We start from the raw sequence: 14497 nt of genomic DNA on the forward strand, positions 1-14497 counted from the left end.
CCCATTTGTCTGGGGATGGTAAGCGGACGAGAGTGACAATTTGATTCCCAATGCCTCACACAAAGCCTTCCAAAATCTTGACGTGAACTGAACCCCACGATCAGACACAATATCTTCGGGAACCCCATGTAACCTCACCACTTCTTTGATGAAGATCTGTGCAGTTTCTGGTGCTGATGGTGTATTCTTTAGAGGTACGAAGTGGGCCATCTTAGAAAAGCGATCCACGATCACGAATATTGCTGTGTAGCCTTGAGATGGTGGGAGGTCGACAATAAAGTCCATGGCAATCATTTGCCAGGCCCAATTTGGTATTGGCAAAGGGCGCAACAATCCCCAAGCCTTGTTTCTGGAAGGTTTATTTCTTTGGCAGGTAGCACAAGTCTGGACGTAGAGCTCACAGTCTTTGATCATGTTTGGCCACTAAAACGAGCGCTGCAGTAGCTCCAGAGTTTTTGTTATTCCGAAATGGCCTGCCATCGGATGGTCATGGCAGTGGCCCAGGACCAGAGTTCGGATTCCTTCTGGTACTACTATCCATCCTTCCTTCCAAAACAAACCCTCGTGGCTCTGGAGGGACATCTCAGGCAGAGCTGGCATCCCCACGGATGCGTCAAGAAGCTTGGAGCGCAACTCCGTCTGAAGAACGAGAAAATTCCCAGAGGGTAATATTGTGTCTGGTTTTGGCGTGTCTTCGGGGTCTTCAAACATGCGAGACACGGCGTCTGGTTTCGTGTTTCTTAGAGCCAGGTCGGTAAGTGATATGAAAAGAAAATCGGGAAAAGAAGAGTGCCCATCTCGCCTGGCGAGGTCTTAGTCGTCTTGCTGTTCTCAAGTACTCGAGGTTCTTGTGGTCGGTAAATATTAGGATTGGGTGTGTGGCTCCTTCTAGCAGATACCTCCATTCTTCTAGAGCGGTCTTTATAGCCTGGAGCTCCCGATCTCCAATGTCGTAATTTCATTCTGCAGGTGTCAGTTTCCTAGAAAAGAACGGTACAGGATGCAGGAGCTCCTTGGTACCTTTCCTTTGGGACAGAACCGCTCCTACCGCGTTTTCGGAGGCATCCACTTCCAAGACATATGGTAGAGATGAATCAGGGTGGCTGAGAATAGGAGCGGAGGTGAATAGTCTTTTGAGAGTCTCAAAGGCAGCTTGTGCATAAGGAGTCCACTTAAAGCGGGTCCCCTGTTTAGTCAATTGCGTGATTGGGGAGACCAGACCAGAGAAGTTTCTGATAAATTTTCTGTAGAAGTTCGAAAACCCGATAAAACGCTGTACGCCCTTCTTATCTGCGGGTATCGGCCAATCTAAAATTGCCGTGACTTTCTGAGGGTCCATTGCGACCCCCGCGGGAGAGATGACCAGTCCCAGGAATGTGATACTATGCTGTTCGAAAGAGCATTTGTCAGCCTTCGCATACAGCCCATGTTGGTGTAAGCGTTCCAACACCCTCACCACATGATCCCGATGAACCTCGAGTGAGGAGGAGAAAATTAAGATGTCGTCCAAATAGACGACCACGAAAACATCAAGGAAATCACGAAAGACATCATTAATAAATTGCAGAGCCTGAAAGGCATAACCAAATATTCGAAGTGACCGAATCACGTACGAAAAGACGTTTTCCATTTGTCACCTTCCCTGATACGAACCAGATTGTAGGCTCCCCGCAAATCTAACTTAGTAAAAACCCCCGCGGATTTTAATCTCTGGAGGAGTTCAGGAACCAGGGGTAACGGATAGCGATCCTTTATCGTGATCCTATTCAGATCACGGTAATCAATGCAGGGCCGCAACAACTTTTCTTTCTTTTCTACAAAGAATAACCCGGCCCCAGCTGGGGACGTGGAAGGGCGAATAAACCCCTTCTGGAGATTTTCATCAATATATTCCCTTAATACTCCTGACTCAAGTTCAGACAATGGAAAAATACGGCCAAACAAAATTTCGGACCCGGGTAGAAGGTCTTTAGGACAGTCATAAGATCGGTGTGGTGGGAGAATGTCTGCCCCTCGTTTGCTAAACACGTCCAGGAAGTCGTGGTAGGTCGGGGGAATAGTCTGAGTCAGATCTGTATCTCCATCCATACATAGAAGTTGGGGGCCACAGGCCCTAAAACATGGCAATGTTTCTGACAGTATGGGGACCGAAACTGAACTATTCCCTTCTCCCAATCAATCCGGGGGTTATGGGCCCTCAACCAAGGGAGCCCCAGGATGATTGGAGACGGAGAAATTCTCGGTGATGGTCAGCTACTGTGGTGTAAATAGGTGGTGTCTCTTGATCTACCACGCCTGATTTAATGCTGGACCCGTCTGCCAGGAAGATGTTAAGCCCCATTTCTTTGGTCTGTAGAGGGATCTTTTGCTGATGGGCAAAAGTGAGATCCACAAAGCAACTACAGGCTCCCGAATCAATGATTGCTGTCACCGACACAGTTCTTCCGGGGAGCTGTAAAGAGACCGGTATAGCCAGGTAACTAGACTGATTAACCCTCTCTGCTGATAAAGAAAAAAAACTGGAAGTGGACTTACTAATTTTTGCAGGACAGGAGCGCACCAGATGACCAGCTTCTCCACAATAAAGACATAGGTTCTGTGCCCGTCTCCTCGGGCGTTCTTTGGCCGATAGTGACGGCCGGGCCAGTCCCAGTTGCATGGGTTCCGAGATGTTCCCAGGTTCCGAGCTCCGAGTACCGCTCCACTGGGCTGGAGCTGCTCCCCTTGGTGGAGTCCATGCTGCCCTTTGACCCTGGCTTCTCCTCTCAAACCGGCGTTCTCTCAGCCTGCGGTCAATCTGGATGGCCAACTCAATCAGTTTCTCTAAAGAGTCAGGAAGGCCTACCTGTGCTAACTCGTCTTTTAAGGCCTCAGACAGCCCGATGCGGAATTGGTGGCATAACGCCGCATCGTTCCATCTTGTATCCCCCATCCAACGTCTGAAGTCGGACGCATACTCCTCGGCTGCCCGACGGCCTTGCTGCAGTAAGTACAGGGCTGTCTCTGCGGTAGCAACTCGCTGCGGATCGTCACATAAGATGGCCATGGCGTAAAAGAATTCTGTCACGGATTCGAGATGGGGGTCGTGATTCTCCCTCAGACGATGAGCCCAATCCTGGGGCTCATCCTGAAGTAGAGAGACTATAAATCCCACCTTGATGGTCTCGGTGGTGAATGTGTGGGGCTGTAGGTCAAAAAATAGGATGCACGCATTCCGGGAGGCCCCATGGAAACGTTCCGGCAGGGGAACGCGGGGTTCGGGAGTAGGTGGTGCGGCTACTGCTCCAGAAGCTGGGGTAACTGGCGACTCCCCAGAAGGTGCCACGGTAGCTGGACCCTGGGCAGGGGGTGCAGGTGTGACTAGCGTCTCCATACGATTCTCTAGATGGTTGTAGTGGTCGTGTAATGTCTGGACGGCCTGGGTTAGCGCTGCTAGGTGCAAGCAAATATCCTCTAGGGAGGCCGGTCCTCTTCCTGGCTCTGTCATGGCCGCAATGTTCTGTTATGGATCCGCCAGGTGGTGCCTCTGGCAGTCCACCGGACTGGAATACCCAGAGCGCGGAGCCTAAGTCCCGGTCTGCGTGTTCACCAGGGCCCCTGATGGTGGGGATAGACTTGAAGCAGACCAGGACATGGTCACGACCTCCGAGCAATCCCACCCGTGGCAGAGGGAACCTTCGGGGATGGATACAGGAGGAGAGCCTGATGTGAAGAGACCGGCAGGCCCAGGCGGGATGGATGGATGGATCGTAGTCAAACAAGCCAGTTGTCACCGTGGGGCAGCGAGGTACAGAATCAGCAGGCAAAGAATAGTCAGGTCACACGCAGGGTCAGTATAGGAAAGGTCAGTCCGCAGAGAGGTCAAACAAGCTGGGGGTCAGGACAGGAGAAGGCAATGTAGGCAGAGCAATCCGGGTCAAAAGCAGGAGAAGACAGTGTAGTCAGGGCAATCCAGGTCAAAATAACACACTCACAGGGGTACAGGAACTCAGGTAACAGGATCAGACCTTGCGGTGATTTGTGACAGCGCAGGGCATCTTTAAATACCGCGCCCTGTGCTGTCATTGGCCGCCCAGCGTGTACTTGCGGCGCCTAGTGCGCATGCGCGAGTCTCCCTCAGCCGCGGCCGGCCGGGACCTAGTGCCCGTATCCCGGCGCGAGCCGCCGAGACTGCGCATGCACCGGAAGAGACGCCACGGCGGACCCTGACACCGGCCTTGTGCTGGGTGTGTATGGACTGTAGATCCTTATAGAGGGGTCACCTCCACTCCCACCAAGGGGGACAGAAATATATGACTGCTCGGGGGAGGGGTTTTGGCCCCTTTGATTTTGCAGTAACATTGATTGCAGATTTAGTCCTGTAGAACATCTGGTATATGGATACAAAGCCCCCCAGCTGGGAGTAAAGGGTGGAAATGGCTGGTGACCCCCAGATTTGGGCAATGATGTCATCACTATAAATGGATAAAACCCGCGCTATGTGTAACAACTCCAAACCTACAAAAACCTTCTAGCGGACTGCTGCTGTAACAAAGGGAAGGATTCCCTGTCATCTAGAAGAGCATTATGTGTCACAGCGCTGTCCTATTGTGTGTGCACAGAAATCATCACAAATACACTACAAATATGTGGAGACATTCAGAGATAAAGAGCTCGGGGCTCCAAATCCTATTCTCTGCACATCCACTGCTTCCACTTTACACCCACTTCATTGGTCTTATGGGGTTTATCAATAAATGAAGGAAACTGAACCGTGTGCAAATCCATCCACAACATAAAGTGCTTTGTACTCAAGATGCTGCTCCCTGCAGATCCACTGCTTCCACTTTACACCCACTTCATTCATCTCATCAGATTTGCTGCTATAGGAAATCATCTCAAATCCTGTGCAAATCCATGGAGACAGACAATATTGTGTGCTCAGTATAGTGTTCTCTGCAAGTCCACCGCTTCCACTTTGCATCTACTTCAATCCACTTATTTTACTCCAAAAATCCACCAATCAGTGAAAAGTTGATAAGGTGTGAAAGTGCTCCGCCCTCCAAACTGTGCCAGCTGTAGTGTAGCCCCACCTTCTTCCACCTCTTGTATACGGGATGGTGAAGGCGCCCCCTAGTAGTGCTTCCCCCTCACCACACCAATAGGACTCCCAGCTTTTCAGCTCCCAGAGTCAGAAACATCCTTCACACTCTCCTCATCTCCGATGGTAAAGGAACCGGATCCTCCTCGCTCACTCCTGCAAGTCTGCTGCGGGTTCTGTCAGTCTCCCTCCTAGACTCCGCCTCCAACCACCATTCCAGCAGGAGCTCCGCCTCTAAATACACACTCAGGGAGGAGAGAAAGGGGAACCCAACATCATGTGACACCTTTTATTACATGGAAATACGAAAATCAACGGGACTAATGCAATCACATTTACTGCAAAATCAGAGGAGCCAAAATCCCTCCCCCGAGCAGTCATATATTTCTGTCCCCCTTGGTGGGAGTGGAGGTGACCCCTCTTTAAGGATCTACAGTCCATACACACCCAGCACAAGGCCGGGGTCACACTACCAGACACTTCTCGGGGCTGCAGTTCCTCTGAGCTCCACAAGGTGGGGATCTCACTTCTACCCAGACAGGAAGTCTCTATGGAAGACAGACAGGAAGTGATGTCAGGTACAGACTGGAAGTGAGGTTAGCTACAGGAAGGAAGTGACCTGGAATAAAGACAGGAAGTTCCATGTGGCACAAAGAAGAAGAGACATTGTTGGAAGTGGCAGCAGAGGAGGTAAAAAGATGTTATTTCCTATTTACACCCAGTAACCCCCCGTCATGTGCGTCATCTTCCTCCATAGTCATGTCCATCATTTTCCTGGCCTACATGGTTCAGTTTTATCGTTCAGCCAGCGGGATGACCATAAAAACTGAAGTGATTCCCCCATCCACACATTGGAGGTGGATGGGGGAATCCTCCCCTCTGCACTCTTGTATTCTGACAATGGGGGGACTCCTCCGCTCTCAGAATACACAGATCAGCACTGAAGCTATTGGCTGCAGCTGCTGGGGGAGTGGCTTTTATCCGGCAGTGGCCACACATGGATGGAAATGTGAGCGATCCCTGCTGAACCAGCTGAATTTCCATGGATCTATGGTCACCTTCAGTGACTTCCTCCCCTCCCCCTCATCTCCTTCATGATGGAAGTCATGCTGAGATCATCTCCCATTGGCTGAGCAATATTCTCATTTGTCTCTCAGCTCCTTCTTGCTATTCCTCGTCCTGCCTGTTGTTTCCTTGGATTGATTTTCTGTGTAGTGACCCCGGCTTGGTCTCTTGGATGCGCTCGTCTGTTGCTTGCCCTGACCTTTCTCCTGATTCCTGGATCTCCTCCTCATCTCTCCTCCATATCCTCTTACACAGCTTTTCTCCACACCTGCAGTGACCCTGGGGGGAGGAAACTTGGCACCAGCACGCCGCCAAATCCATCCCCACCATTAGGGGCTCTGGAGACAATTGTCTGCTATTTACACTCCGTTCCTCCGCACGTCACCTGATCACATGACAGCTTACTTCCACAGATTCCGGACAGATTTCTGGATGGTAAAGGTCAAAGTTCACTCTTCAGTTTAGGAGAAGTAGGACGCACCCAGGAACAAGGATTTGGTTTGCATGGGAGCCTCATATAGAGGACCCCTGAAATCTCCTCATACAAATGTCCCTCCATCCAGAGTCTATATGTCCTATGACATCACACTGACCTCACAGCTCCTCCCCCCAATGTATCTCCATCCAGAGTCAGAGAATCCTATGACATCACACTGACCTCACAGCTCCTCCTCCTAATGTCCCTCCATCCAGAGTCAGAGAATCCTATGACATCACACTGACCTCACAGCTCCTCCTCCCGATGTCCCTCCACCCAGAGTCAGAGAATCCTATGACATCACACTGACCTCACAGCTCCTCCTCCTAATGTCCCTCCATCTGACTTTTTTCTGATGCTCTTAGGTTGTGGGGGCCCTTGGTATCCTCACATGTAAAGTGGGACTGTTGGTCCTGCGTTGTATGTAATGACATCAGAATGCTGCAACAAGCCTATACCCTGCGTAGTGTGGGGGTCCTGTGGGGGGGAATTATATCTCAGCCTGAAGTGGGGCTTTAATAAAATGGAGACCTGAATGGAGAGGTGAGGAGGATTCTGGGAATATCATTTGATGTGACTATTTGTGTTCAGATGTAGAGTTTTCCTCCTGGGAAGTCTGGAGATCATATGACATCACATTGCCTCCACCTCCCTCCCTGATAGAAGAGAGAAAGAAGAAGAAGATTCTAGAAGTCACCAGAGAGATCACTGAGCTGCTGACAGGAGAGGTGAGCGGTGCCGGGAATTCTGGGACATTCTCCAGTAACAGACAAGGGATGTGTCTGGATGGTGACTGTATCATTGTGTGTGTCAGGTTCCTATAAGGTGTCAGGGTGTCACTGTCTATTTCTCCATGGAGGAGTGGGAGTATTTAGAAGGACACAAGGATCTCTACAAGGACGTCATGATGGACAATCAGCCGCCCCTCACATCACCGGGTAAGAGGAGACTTTATTGTAAAGGAGAGAGCAGTACGGAGGATCCACCTAGATCCCCCATCATCTGATAAACACATAGAAACAATGGATTCAGTCAGTGTGTGTGTTTCCTACAGATGGATCCAGTCATGGGAACCCACCAGAGAGATGTCCCCGTCCTCTGTATTCCTGGGATTCCACACAGGAAGGTCACACCATCCCTCCCCATCATCAGGTAGATGATGACAATTATTGGTAGTTGTGATTTATACACAGCATGTTTGTTACAATGAATGTTTTATTATATCTTTCAGAGTGGAATCCTCGGGGATGATAATATTGATGTTAAAGAAGAGTATAAAGAGGAGGATGAGGAGTATGGAGTGATGGAGGAGTTTTCAGAAGGACACAAGGATATGATGGAGCCACCTAATACCAGGAACCCACCAGAGCGATGTCCCCATCCTCTGTATTCCCGGGATTCCACACAGGAAGGTCACACCATCCCTCCCCATTACAAGGTTGGTGGGGCGGAGAGCATGGACTTCTGACAATATATGGATTTTTTATGTGACCTTACATTTTGCAGATGATATTTTCTCTAATTTCCTTGATTTAGAGTGGAGATCCAATCGATATAGAATTTGAGGTGAAAGCAGAAGAAGAAGAGGTGTATGTGAGGGATGATCAGCAGTCTATGGAGGAGGATGGAATAACGGGGACATTTATAGAGAAGGACACTCCTACAGAGATCAGCACAGGTGGGTCATGAACACTAAATCCATTCCTCCACCCATACTGCTCACTGATTGGTCCAGAGTAGGGCGGGGACTGGGTGATATCAGCCTGTAATCCCCTGGTCACTTTCCTGAGCTGTGTTCCCCATCCTGCCTGCTGAGGGCGGAGTCCTGGTTTGGGGGAACCAATCAGCTCCTGTCTAGTAATCCTCTTTGTCTTTTTGTATTTTAGTCCATGGCCGGGAGATGAGGAAAACCTCCGAGGATTGTCTCACTTTGTCTCCAGACTGGAAAGTAGAAGATGAGGACATCACACAGTATAGTCCAGGAGAAAACCCGGCTCCCTCCAATGTCCATCCGGCACCACCCAGTGTAGATGGACCATCGGATTCCTCGTATCCTGAGGAACCTCAGACTGTGTGGGACCAGGCTGGCCTTCCAACAGGGAAGAGCTTCTCCTGTACTGAGTGCGGGAAAGGTTTCCATTATAAATACCATCTTAATGTGCATAAAAGATCTCACACAGGGGAGAAGCTGTTTTCCTGTCCTGAGTGCGGGAAATGTTTTTCATGCAAGTCCCATCTTTCCATACATCAGAGGTCTCACACAGGGGAAAAGCTGTATTCCTGTCCTGAGTGCAGGAAATGTTTTTCAAAGGAGACCAATCTTTACACACATCAGAGATGTCACACAGGGGAGAAGCCATATTCCTGTCCTGAGTGTGGGAAATGTTTTCCTCAAAAGTCCAATCTTTACAGACATCAGAGATCTCACACAGGGGAGAAGCCGTATTCCTGTCCTGAGTGTGGTCAATGTTTTTCAGAGAAGTCCAGTCTTTACACACATCAGAGATCTCACACGGGGGAGAAGCCGTATTCCTGTCCTGAGTGCGGGAAATGTTTTTCACAGAAGTCCAATCTTTACACACATCAGAGATCTCACACGGGGGAAAAGCCGTATTCCTGTCCTGAGTGCGGGAAATGTTTTTCATGCAAGTCCCATCTTTCCATACATCAGAGGTCTCACACAGGGGAAAAGCCGTATTCCTGTCCTGAGTGCGGGAAATGTTTTTCAAAGAAGTCCACTCTTTACACACATCAGAGATCTCACACAGGGGAAAAGCCGTATTCCTGTCCTGAGTGCGGGAAATGTTTTTCTAATAAGTCAAATCTTTACACACATCGAAGATGTCACACGGGGGAGAAGACATTTTCCTGTCCTGACTGTGGGAAATATTTTCCTCAAAAGTCCAATCTTTACAGACATCAGAGATCTCACACTGGGGAGAAGCCGTATTCCTGTCCTGAGTGCGGGAAATGTTTTTCAGAGAAGTCCACTCTTTACACACATCAGAGATCTCACACGGGGGAGAAGCCATATTCCTGTCCTGAGTGTGGGAAATATTTTTCACAGAAGTCCAATCTTTACACACATCAGAGATCTCACACGGGAGAGAAGCCGTATTCCTGTCCTGAGTGCGGGAAATGTTTTTCACTGAAGTCCGTTCTTTACACACATCAGAGATCTCACACGGGGGATAAACCGTATTCCTGTCCCGAGTGCCGGAAATGTTTTTCACGGAAGTCCCATCTTTACACACACCAGAGATCTCACACAGGGGAGAAGCCGTATTCCTGTCCTGAGTGCGGGAAATGTTTTTCAGACAAGTCCAATCTTTACACACATCAGAGATCTCACACAGGGGAGAAGCCATTTTCCTGTCCTGAGTGCAGGAAATGTTTTTCACAGAAATCCCATCTTTTTGCACATCAGAGATGCCACATGGGGGAGAAGCCGTATTCCTCTCCTAAATGAGAGAAATGTTCCTCACTGAAGTCCTGTCTTCCCATACACCAGGGGTCCCACACAACCCTGGAGGTGTATTAGTGCCTTGAGTGTGGGAAATGTCTTCTAGATGAATGTTGCTGGACATCCCAGCTCTCATGTGGGGAAGAAGCACACCCTGATATACACCTCAGATATACTCCATGGCTGATCTTCATCATGGAAGAAACAGTTCATAAGGAGATGAGAGGCCCCCAAAGACATGGATGAAGTGCAGTAAATGTCGGGGTGCAGAGTGGTCAGTAGATCCTGGAAATGAAGGACACAACTTCAGCCCTTCTTGGGTGTCGGAGTTGCGTTTCCTGATAATGATATAGCGGGTTACAGAGCTAGAAGCCGGGAGAGCCCAGATCTCGTTATCGGGGAACTTTACACAGACAACAAGAACTTCTGAAGTTGATGTCCTTCATTTCAAGGCTCTACAGAACAGTGGTGACCCCGAAGCGTCTCTCTGTCTTCAGTCCATCCTTCTCCCATCCCCCAACAGGAGGGAAGGAGAACTCTGCCCCAAACTAGGGGGGAACTTTCCCCTCATTATTTCCCTTTGCTTCTGTGTGGGTTTGGGTGGTTGGAGGAGTGCGGCACGAGAGGGAACACAGCTTGTTGTTCTATGTCTACATATGGGGTCTGGGTAGAGGGGATCCACCGGAAAATATTTCTACTCTTTGATTTTGTGCAAATCGTTTCTGTTTTCACTTTGAAGGGCGATATTATGTGTGGTTTGTAAAAGGGATTGGCCCAATAGATACCACTCTAATAGATGACCTAATATATGACCAGCATTCATTCAGCCATGTCCCATGTTGATCTTTTCATACAGGGATTTCCTATGATCATTGGCTCTATCTAGTGGCCATAATGTGGTATTGAACTGTTTTTCCTGATTGAGGTATTTTGGAAGTAATACATAATTATGGCCACTAGAGGGAGCTGATGATTATAGGAAGTCACTGACTTTATTAAAATACGGCCAGAATTTGTCAGGGCTGGACACATGCTTGCCACACTCCCCCAACATATTTTTCACATAGACCCCTTAGTTTACTGTGTCAGGGGTGGTTTCATACAAATACCTGAGATCATACTCATACATTTTCAAGTACAGTAGACATTGAAGACATAAATTACATAAAACCACAGAATTAAACCATCCATTGATTTTAACCAAAAATACCTCAATTGGCCTTTAGATGACGCTAAGTATCCTAGCAATTAGCACCATCTAGTGTCCAAATGGTCAGGGAACACCCGAACAATTGATTTAGTCAGCCAAATCAATCAAATCACAGTGTCTCCAATACAAAAAATGTTTTACAAAAATAATTTAACTGACTTAATTATTCTGAAAAATTCTTTAAGAACGCAAAGATCTCTATAAGTATAGACTGCAGAGTATGAAAATTTATATTTATTTGTATAAGTCACTTAGAAACACCATAAACAATAGTCAGATTGTGATTTACACTGACACTAAGATGTTTCTGTAAAAGCTCTAAAATAGAGTGAATTAAATTCAATAATCAGTCTCCCTGTAAACAACATAACCAATGAAAATGGACAATAATCTGTCTCCTGCAGAAGGAATAAGCTGCAGAATTGTCCACCAGTATGGCCTAAGAACAGGAACATTTTTATAAATGACTTAACTTGAAGTGATGTTATCATGGGGAGAGTTATTAGGTTACACAAAGGAATGTGGCAATTGACTTACTAGTCTAAGCAAGTAAAATCAACAGAAAATATGTAATTACCCTCCAAGTATCAGGTAATCTTTTAGAGAACTGATGATCAAACCCAAAGATGGCTGCTGATTAATGGTTAGGGTTGAGCTTCCAAAAAATGGCGTCTCTTCTTCAGTTGAGTGTCTTTAGATGATCTGAGTCTGAGATGATGTCTACCTTCCAGATGGCTGTGTAGATGGTCCTCCCTCTGTGAGTGTTCCTGCCGGTTTTATCTAGTTATGACTAATACACTCTCAAAATCTGAATAAACCTGGCCAGGAGGTGGAACCTTCTCTGTGATTGGGGAATCTGATTATCTAACCCATGTTTACTCAAGCATTACCTCCCATGGCCACTGGGTGTCATCCTTGGATAAGAATTGTCTGGTCTGAGTTTATTTGGGGACAGAAGTAACTAATCTGTGATCGGGAAAAATGAATATTTCACTATAACAAAATTGGCCCTTGTGAAATCTATAGAATGCCTTGGAGAGTAGATATTATTCCTCATTTACAATCATTACGTTTTGGTGTAACAGTGATTAAATGGAGAATTGTAACTATCAGGAGGTTGGATTACATAAAGCGATTAGAATAATAGTTGTACACACAGAGGAGAGATAATTAAAGAATAATTTGTATACTGATCTACTGATTGATTACGGCTTTGGTAGCATGCATACAATATTCCTAACAATACCGATAAACTCCAACACACTAAATATATATCATGGGATTACAAATCAGCAAACATACCATAATATACTTCCTACATTCTTATGAGACAATCTGGTATTTTATCCCCATCACGTCTTTTTGTATAGTCTGAAATATATGGAAATGGAGGTTTCTTTTTGTACCTTTTCACCAAAACGAAATGAGTCTCAGCAGTGTTACTGGAGTCACCGTGTTAAATAGTTACAGAGTTCATCTGGATGGAAAAAAGACACCAATCCATCCAGTCCAACCAACAGAAAAAACAAAACACACAAATAGAACAATACATGAGGAAATGCACATCTTACTGTAAAGGTCTCAGTAATCTATAAACAGAAGAATCCAGAAAAGAACTCACAGATCTGCAGCTTTGTAGAGTTAGCATTCATAATACACGGCTCAAAAAATGAAAGAAAGACTTATTAATCAAAGTCTAGCATCAAGTCAATGAGACTCCTGAGATTTTAATCTGGTCAGTGAAGTCGCAGAGGGGGCTGTTCATCAGTTTCAGCTGCTTTGGTGTTAATGAAATTAACAGGTGCACTAGATGGGCAACAATGAGATAACCCTCAAAACAGGAATTTACAGGTGGAGGCCACTGACTTTTTTTCCCTGCTCATCTTTTCTGACTGTTCTTCACTAGTTTTTCTTTTGGCTAGGGTCAATGTCACTACTGGTAGCATGAGGTCATACCTGGACCCTACAGAGGTTGCACAGGCAGTCCAGCTCCTCCAGGATGACATATCAATACCTGCCATTGACAGAAGGTTTGCTGTGTCTCCCAGCACAGTCTCAAGAGCATGGAGGAGATTCCAGGAGACAAGAGCATGGATGTGATTCCAGGAGACAGGCAGTTACTCTAGGAGAGCTGGAAAGGGTCGTAGAAGTTCCTTAACCCACCAGCAGAACTGTATCTGCTCCTTTGTGCAAGGAGGGACTTCTTGAGGGTGGCCTGAGGGCCCGACATCCTCTAGTGGGCCCTGTGCTCACTACCCGGCACCATAGAGCTGGATTGGCATTTGCCGTTGAACACCAGAATTGGCAGGTCCAACACTGCTGCCCTGTGCTTTTCACAGATGAGGGCAGGTTCACCCTGAGCACATGTGACAGACATGAAAGGACATAGCATCTGAAAGGACAGAGCAGCTTCTAGGCTAGAGGTGTCACCTGGATGCCAATACAATGTTGTCACCTATGTAGCCAGAGTTTGCCACCTTCTTGAACCTAGAAGAAGAATCCTAGTCATTTTGGCTACAAGAGTCAGCAGGAGACCGTGAGAAGGCTCCGAAGTGTCTGTCAGCTTTGATTTATATCCACAAATCAAAGGAATGTATTTCATCTCTCATAAAAGCTAAAATATTTGTTGCAGAGAGATGAAAATACTTCCTTCTGATTGGACACCCTGTAGGCTACATCTGCATGTAAAGCTGTATTTGTAGCCCCTGTGGAATCCCAGAGAAACACAGGAAACGATTATATGGTGCCTGATTGCAACAGCTGAACAGCGATTGGTATTGTTGTGTTTGGACTAACACACTGGTGTCGGAAATTCTATCCCTGACCAAGTGATCCAAACCATTCCTGGCTCATTCAGCTTTGGGCACTTCAGAACCCAGAACATCCTATGGGCTGCTACAGGAACACCCCCCAGGGTTGATTGGCCAAGGGCTAATGTGCAGCCCACATCCATATTTCAATAAATTGAGGACCCTGAGATATGGACGGGGTGATTTGTACGGAGCCGGTTCCATGTGACTGGTGAATCGTGGACTTTCTCTGACTTGCTCCAGTCTCAGGATAAATCTTGGTAAAAGTTTTATTTCTGTTTTTATTCCCTTTTATTTTATAATGAATAGCCAATTGTGTGTCTTTTTGTATTTTCTGCAACTTTTTTTTCTTTGTACATATTTAATACACTGCCCACTTTTGGGATATTAA

General features: G+C 47.0%; 1 protein-coding gene across 1 annotated transcript in view; it reads left to right on the forward strand.

The window, feature by feature from the left end:
- The window catches only part of LOC149462518 (uncharacterized), a 38579-nt gene extending 27026 nt beyond the window's left edge, over positions 1–11553 (forward strand). Inside the window, exon 2 of the mRNA XM_089676846.1 lies at positions 8584–11553. Within this exon, the coding sequence (XP_089532972.1) occupies positions 8584–10092 (1509 nt within the window). The 3' untranslated portion in view covers positions 10093–11553. The remainder of the gene's footprint in view (positions 1–8583) is intronic.
- The last annotated feature ends 2944 nt before the right edge of the window (positions 11554–14497 follow it).

The sequence above is a fragment of the Staurois parvus genome, unplaced genomic scaffold (genome assembly GCF_062004578.1).
Source record: "Staurois parvus isolate SC_StPar_1 unplaced genomic scaffold, SC_StPar_1.0 ptg000174l, whole genome shotgun sequence".
Lineage (NCBI taxonomy): Eukaryota > Metazoa > Chordata > Amphibia > Anura > Ranidae > Staurois > Staurois parvus.